The 7,500-nt window shown below is 45.5% G+C and overlaps 1 protein-coding gene across 3 annotated transcripts in view; it reads left to right on the top strand.

Annotated features, from left to right (window-relative positions):
• LOC124005218 (rho guanine nucleotide exchange factor 26-like) overlaps positions 1 to 7,500 on the top strand; it is a 103,436-nt gene that overhangs the window by 14,319 nt on the left and 81,617 nt on the right. For all 3 annotated transcript variants that reach the window (XM_046314255.1, XM_046314256.1, XM_046314254.1), the window contains exon 5: positions 6,565 to 6,615. In XM_046314255.1, the coding sequence (XP_046170211.1) occupies positions 6,565 to 6,615 (51 nt within the window). The remainder of the gene's footprint in view (positions 1 to 6,564; positions 6,616 to 7,500) is intronic.

Below are 7,500 nucleotides of genomic sequence, written 5' to 3'. Positions count from 1 at the left end.
TGATGCTACAAACAAACAGCCTGATGCTACAAACAAACAGCCTGATGCTACAAACAAACAGCCTGATGCTACAAACAAACAGCCTGATGCTACAAACAAACAGCCTGATGCTACAAACAAACAGCCTGATGCTACAAACAAACAGCCTGATGCTACAAACAAACACAGCCTGATGCTACAAACAAACACAGCCTGATGCTACAAACAAACACAGCCTGATGCTACAAACAAACACAGCCTGATGCTACAAACAAACAGCCTGATGCTACAAACAAACAGCCTGATGCTACAAACAAACAGCCTGATGCTACAAACAAACACAGCCTGATGCTACAAACAAACAGCCTGATGCTACAAACAAACAGCCTGGTGCTACAAACAAACAGCCTGATGCTACAAACAAACAGCCTGATGCTACAAACAAACAGCCTGATGCTACAAACAAACACAGCCTGATGCTACAAACAAACACAGCCTGATGCTACAAACAAACAGCCTGATGCTACAAACAAACAGCCTGATGCTACAAACAAACAGCCTGATGCTACAAACAAACACAGCCTGATGCTACAAACAAACACAGCCTGATGCTACAAACAAACACAGCCTGATGCTACAAACAAACAGCCTGATGCTACAAACAAACAGCCTGATGCTACAAACAAACACAGCCTGATGCTACAAACAAACACAGCCTGATGCTACAAACAAACACAGCCTGATGCTACAAACAAACAGCCTGATGCTACAAACAAACACAGCCTGATGCTACAAACAAACACAGCCTGATGCTACAAACAAACACAGCCTGATGCTACAAACAAACACAGCCTGATGCTACAAACAAACACAGCCTGATGCTACAAACAAACACAGCCTGATGCTACAAACAAACACAGCCTGATGCTACAAACAAACACAGCCTGATGCTACAAACAAACACAGCCTGATGCTACAAACAAACACAGCCTGATGCTACAAACAAACAGCCTGATGCTACAAACAAACAGCCTGATGCTACAAACAAACAGCCTGATGCTACAAACAAACAGCCTGATGCTACAAACAAACAGCCTGATGCTACAAACAAACACAGCCTGATGCTACAAACAAACAGCCTGATGCTACAAACAAACAGCCTGATGCTACAAACAAACAGCCTGATGCTACAAACAAACAGCCTGATGCTACAAACAAACAGCCTGATGCTACAAACAAACACAGCCTGATGCTACAAACAAACACAGCCTGATGCTACAAACAAACACAGCCTGATGCTACAAACAAACAGCCTGATGCTACAAACAAAGGCTACTGGATCAGTTTACCTGTCAGTCCATGTCCACCTGAGCTCTACTCCAGTCACTGGCTCAGTTTACCTGTCAGTCCATGTCCGCCTGAGCTCTACTCCAGTTACTGGATCAGTTTACCTGTCAGTCCATGTCCACCTGAGCTCTACTCCAGTCACTGGCTCAGTTTACCTGTCAGTCCATGTCCGCCTGAGCTCTACTCCAGTCACTGGCTCAGTTTACCTGTCAGTCCATGTCCACCTGAGCTCTACTCCAGTCACTGGCTCAGTTTACCTGTCAGTCCATGTCCACCTGAGCTCTACTCCAGCCACTGGCTCAGTTTACCTGTCAGTCCATGTCCACCTGAGCTCTACTCCAGTCACTGGCTCAGTTTACCTGTCAGTCCATGTCCACCTGAGCTCTACTCCAGTCCGTTTGCACAGGTTGTTGAGGTCTGGCCAATCTGATCAGACTCCAAAGCCCGTAACACGAGTGTCTCTCTAATTTTCCATTGGCCTTCCTCCTGAAGCTCAGGAAGTTGTCCTCAGTGTTCCTGACCAGTGGAACCTTCCTCCTGAAGCTCAGGAAGTTGTCCTCAGTGTTCCTGACCAGTGGAACCTTCCTCCTGAAGCCCAGGAAGTTGTCCTCAGTATCCCTGTCCAGTGGAGCCTTCCTCCTGAAGCACATGAAGTTGTCCTCTGTGTCCCTGACCAGTGGAGCCTTCCTCCTGAAGCCCACGAAGTCGTCCTCGGTGTCCCTGACCAGTGGAGCCTTCCTCCTGAAGCCCACGAAGTCGTCCTCGGTGTCCCTGACCAGTGGAACCTTCCTCCTGAAGCCCAGGAAGTTGTCCTCGGTGTCCCTGGCCAGTGGAACCTTCCTCCTGATGCCCAGGAAGTTGTCCTCGGTGTCCCTGACCAGTGGAACCTTCCTCCTGAAGCCCAGGAAGTTGTCCTCGGTGTCCCTGGCCAGTGGAACCTTCCTCCTGAAGCCCAGGAAATTGTCCTTGGTGTCCCTGACCAGTGGAACCTTCCTCCTGAAGCCCAGTAAGTTGTCCTCGGTGTCCCTAACCAGTGGAACCTTCCTCCAGAAGCCCAGGAAGTTGTCCTCGGCTCACGAAGACATCACGTGTGGTGTGTTGAAACAAACCACTTTCTCACCACTTGGACAGTTCTGTTATTCATTTTCCTCAGAACTTTCTGTGGGAGAGGCACATTGGCAAGCAGATGTTGAATCTTTGCTAGGGCCACCTTCCTCAGAGAAAGACCCCTAGGTCTCAGAGTTGGGCTGAACACACAGTAGCTTTCATTTCTCTAAAAGCAGACCCCTAGGTCTCAGAGTTGGGCTGAACACACAGTAGCTTTCATTTCTCTAAAAGCAGACCCCTGGGTCTGAGAGTTGGGCTGAACACACAGTAGCTTTCATTTCTATAAAAGCAGACCCCTGGGTCTCAGAGTTGGGCTGAACACACAGTAGCTTTCATTTCTCTAAAAGCAGACCCCTGGGTCTCAGAGTTGGGCTGAACACACAGTAGCTTTCATTTCTCTAAAAGCAGACCCCTGGGTCTGAGAGTTGGGCTGAACACACAGTAGCTTTCATTTCTCTAAAAGCAGACCCCTGGGTCTGAGAGTTGGGCTGAACACACAGTAGCTTTCATTTCTCTAAAAGCAGACCCCTGGGTCTGAGAGTTGGGCTGAACACACAGTAGCTTTCATTTCTCTAAAAGCAGACCCCTGGGTCTGAGAGTTGGGCTGAACACACAGTAGCTTTCATTTCTCTAAAAGCAGACCCCTGGGTCTGAGAGTTGGGCTGAACACACTGTAGCTTTCATTTCTCTAAAAGCAGACCCCTGGGTCTGAGAGTTGGGCTGAACACACAGTAGCTTTCATTTCTCTAAAAGCAGACCCCTGGGTCTGAGAGTTGGGCTGAACACACAGTAGCTTTCATTTCTCTAAAAGCAGACCCCTGGGTCTGAGAGTTGGGCTGAACACACAGTAGCTTTCATTTCTCTAAAAGCAGACCCCTGGGTCTGAGAGTTGGGCTGAACACACAGTAGCTTTCATTTCTCTAAAAGCAGACCCCTGGGTCTGAGAGTTGGGCTGAACACACAGTAGCTTTCATTTCTCTAAAAGCAGACCCCTGGGTCTGAGAGTTGGGCTGAACACACAGTAGCTTTCATTTCTCTAAAAGCAGACCCCTGGGTCTGAGAGTTAGGACTACCTGTGATGGATAGAGACAACCTTGACGGACACAGAGGTCTGCCTCACCTCTAAAGAATTCCTCTCATTCCTTAAGGTACAGCATGTACCTGGTTGTGTGTAAGTGGTGGCATGTCGCCATTAGACTTGTGTTGTTAGAGATACCATGTTCTTCCTCGTGTTGTTAGAGATGACATGTTCTTCCTCGTGTTGTTACTGAACACGATGTTCTAGCCATTAGACTTGTGTTGTTAGAGATACCATGTTCTTCCTCGTGTTGTTACTGAACCAGATGTTCTAGCCATTAGACTTGTGTTGTTAGAGATACCATGTTCTTCCTCGTGTTGTTACTGAACCAGATGTTCTAGCCATTAGACTTGTTGTTAGAGATACCATGTTCTTCCTCGTGTTGTTAGAGATACCATGTTCTTCCTCGTGTTGTTACTGAACCAGATGTTCTAGCCATTAGACTTGTTGTTAGAGATACCATGTTCTTCCTCGTGTTGTTAGAGATACCATGTTCTTCCTCGTGTTGTTAGAGATACCATGTTCTTCCTCGTGTTGTTAGGGATACCATGTTCTTCCTCGTGTTGTTAGAGATGTCATGTTCTTCCTCGTGTTGTTAGAGATACCATGTTCTTCCTCGTGTTGTTAGAGATACCATGTTCTTCCTCGTGTTGTTAGAGATACCATGTTCTTCCTCGTGTTGTTAGAGATACCATGTTCTTCCTCGTGTTGTTACTGAACCAGATGTTCTAGCCATTAGACTTGTTGTTAGAGATACCATGTTCTTCCTCGTGTTGTTACTGAACCAGATGTTCTAGCCATTAGACTTGTTGTTAGAGATACCATGTTCTTCCTCGTGTTGTTAGGGATACCATGTTCTTCCTCGTGTTGTTAGAGATACCATGTTCTTCCTCGTGTTGTTAGGGATACCATGTTCTTCCTCGTGTTGTTAGAGATACCATGTTCTTCCTCGTGTTGTTAGAGATACCATGTTCTTCCTCGTGTTGTTAGAGATACCATGTTCTTCCTCGTGTTGTTACTGAACCAGATGTTCTAGCCATTAGACTTGTGTTGTTAGAGATACCATGTTCTTCCTCGTGTTGTTACTGAACCAGATGTTCTAGCCATTAGACTTGTTGTTAGAGATACCATGTTCTTCCTCGTGTTGTTACTGAACCAGATGTTCTAGCCATTAGACTTGTTGTTAGAGATACCATGTTCTTCCTCATGTTGTTAGAGATACCATGTTCTTCCTCGTGTTGTTACTGAACCAGATGTTCTAGCCATTAGACTTGTTGTTAGAGATACCATGTTCTTCCTCGTGTTGTTAGAGATACCATGTTCTTCCTCGTGTTGTTAGAGATACCATGTTCTTCCTCGTGTTGTTAGAGATACCATGTTCTTCCTCGTGTTGTTAGGGATACCATGTTCTTCCTCGTGTTGTTAGAGATGTCATGTTCTTCCTCGTGTTGTTAGAGATACCATGTTCTTCCTCGTGTTGTTAGAGATGTCATGTTCTTCCTCGTGTTGTTAGAGATACCATGTTCTTCCTCGTGTTGTTAGAGATACCATGTTCTTCCTCGTGTTGTTAGAGATACCATGTTCTTCCTCGTGTTGTTAGAGATACCATGTTCTTCCTCGTGTTGTTACTGAACCAGATGTTCTAGCCATTAGACTTGTTGTTAGAGATACCATGTTCTTCCTCGTTGTTAGGGATACCATGTTCTTCCTCGTGTTGTTAGAGATACCATGTTCTTCCTCGTGTTGTTAGGGATACCATGTTCTTCCTCGTGTTGTTAGAGATACCATGTTCTTCCTCGTGTTGTTAGAGATACCATGTTTTTCCTCGTGTTGTTAGGGATACCATGTTCTTCCTCGTGTTGTTAGGGATACCATGTTCTTCCTCGTGTTGTTAGAGATACCATGTTCTTCCTCGTGTTGTTAGGGATACCATGTTCTTCCTCGTGTTGTTAGAGATACCATGTTCTTCCTCATGTTGTTAGAGATACCATGTTCTTCCTCGTGTTGTTAGAGATACCATGTTCTTCCTCGTGTTGTTAGAGATACCATGTTCTTCCTCGTGTTGTTAGGGATGCCATGTTCTTCCTCGTGTTGTTAGAGATACCATGTTCTTCCTCGTGTTGTTAGAGATACCATGTTCTTCCTCGTGTTGTTAGAGATACCATGTTCTTCCTCGTGTTGTTAGGGATGCCATGTTCTTCCTCGTGTTGTTAGAGATACCATGTTCTTCCTCGTGTTGTTAGAGATACCATGTTCTTCCTCATGTTGTTAGAGATACCATGTTCTTCCTCGTGTTGTTAGAGATACCATGTTCTTCCTCGTGTTGTTAGAGATACCATGTTCTTCCTCGTGTTGTTAGGGATGCCATGTTCTTCCTCGTGTTGTTACAGATACCATGTTCTTCCTCGTGTTGTTAGAGATACCATGTTCTTCCTCGTGTTGTTAGAGATACCATGTTCTTCCTCGTGTTGTTAGGGATACCATGTTCTTCCTCGTGTTGTTAGAGATACCATGTTCTTCCTCGTGTTGTTAGAGATACCATGTTCTTCCTCGTGTTGTTAGAGATACCATGTTCTTCCTCGTGTTGTTAGAGATACCATGTTCTTCCTCGTGTTGTTAGGGATGCCATGTTCTTCCTCGTGTTGTTACAGATACCATGTTCTTCCTCGTGTTGTTAGAGATACCATGTTCTTCCTCGTGTTGTTAGAGATACCATGTTCTTCCTCGTGTTGTTAGAGATACCATGTTCTTCCTCGTGTTGTTAGAGATACCATGTTCTTCCTCGTGTTGTTAGAGATACCATGTTCTTCCTCGTGTTGTTAGGGATGCCATGTTCTTCCTCGTGTTGTTAGAGATACCATGTTCTTCCTCGTGTTGTTACAGATACCATGTTCTTCCTCGTGTTGTTAGAGATACCATGTTCTTCCTCGTGTTGTTAGAGATACCATGTTCTTCCTCGTGTTGTTAGAGATACCATGTTCTTCCTCGTGTTGTTAGAGATACCATGTTCTTCCTCGTGTTGTTAGAGATACCATGTTCTGTTGTTCCTGCAGGTGAAGAAGAGCGGCGTTAAACTCAGCCAGGATGAGCGGAAAAGACAAGAGGTAACAGCCCTGTGTGTGTGTGAGTGACCCTTTCCCTTCCAACATGGACAGTTCCTCCTACGAAGGATAAAGCCGACTGCCTCCAGAGAGTTAGAAATCTGTACACACAGAAAAGTCACTTCCTGTAGCACCCTGGGAAATGTAATATACGGTGCCTGACCTCCCCGTCCTGTAGCACCCTGGGAAATGTAATATACGGTGCCTGACCTCCCCGTCCTGTAGCACCCTGGGAAATGTAATATACGGTGTCTGACCTCCCCGTCCTGTAGCACCCTGGGAAATGTAATATACGGTGCCTGACCTCCCCGTCCTGTAGCACCCTGGGAAATGTAATATACGGTGTCTGACCTCCCCGTCCTGTAACCTCTCCGTAGCAGTAATAAACCCTCCTTAAAGGGGAGGGCTAGAAAATATGGACCGTAGACAAATAAACCAGGTTATATGTCAGGGACAGATGTATTCATAGCAAATACATGTCTATAGATGACAGAGATGTAACACAAGTACAGTTTGGATGAAATGTACAGAGGTATATCATACCAGTGTTAACCTTATCAACATATGTTTTTTTATTTATTTTTTAAATGTGATGTTTTATTTGAGTTCTGTCTTGTATGTTGCCTGCTGGCCTTTCAGCCCTGCTATGACATCTCTCTAGCCTGCACCTCACACACACTTTCAGTCCTGCTATGACATCTCTCTGCACCTCACACACACTTTCAGCCCTGCTATGACATCTCTCTGCACCTCACACACACTTTCAGCCCTGCTATGACATCTCTCTGCACCTCACACACACTTTCAGCCCTGCTATGACATCTCTCTGCACCTCACACACACTTTCAGCCCTGCTATGACATCTCTCTGCACCTCACACACACTTTA

The sequence above is a fragment of the Oncorhynchus gorbuscha genome, linkage group LG19, assembly GCF_021184085.1.
Source record: "Oncorhynchus gorbuscha isolate QuinsamMale2020 ecotype Even-year linkage group LG19, OgorEven_v1.0, whole genome shotgun sequence".
In the NCBI taxonomy this organism is placed as follows: Eukaryota; Metazoa; Chordata; class Actinopteri; order Salmoniformes; family Salmonidae; genus Oncorhynchus; species Oncorhynchus gorbuscha.
The sequence above is the reverse complement of the archived record's forward strand: the minus strand, read 5'-3'. Positions and strand labels throughout refer to the sequence as shown.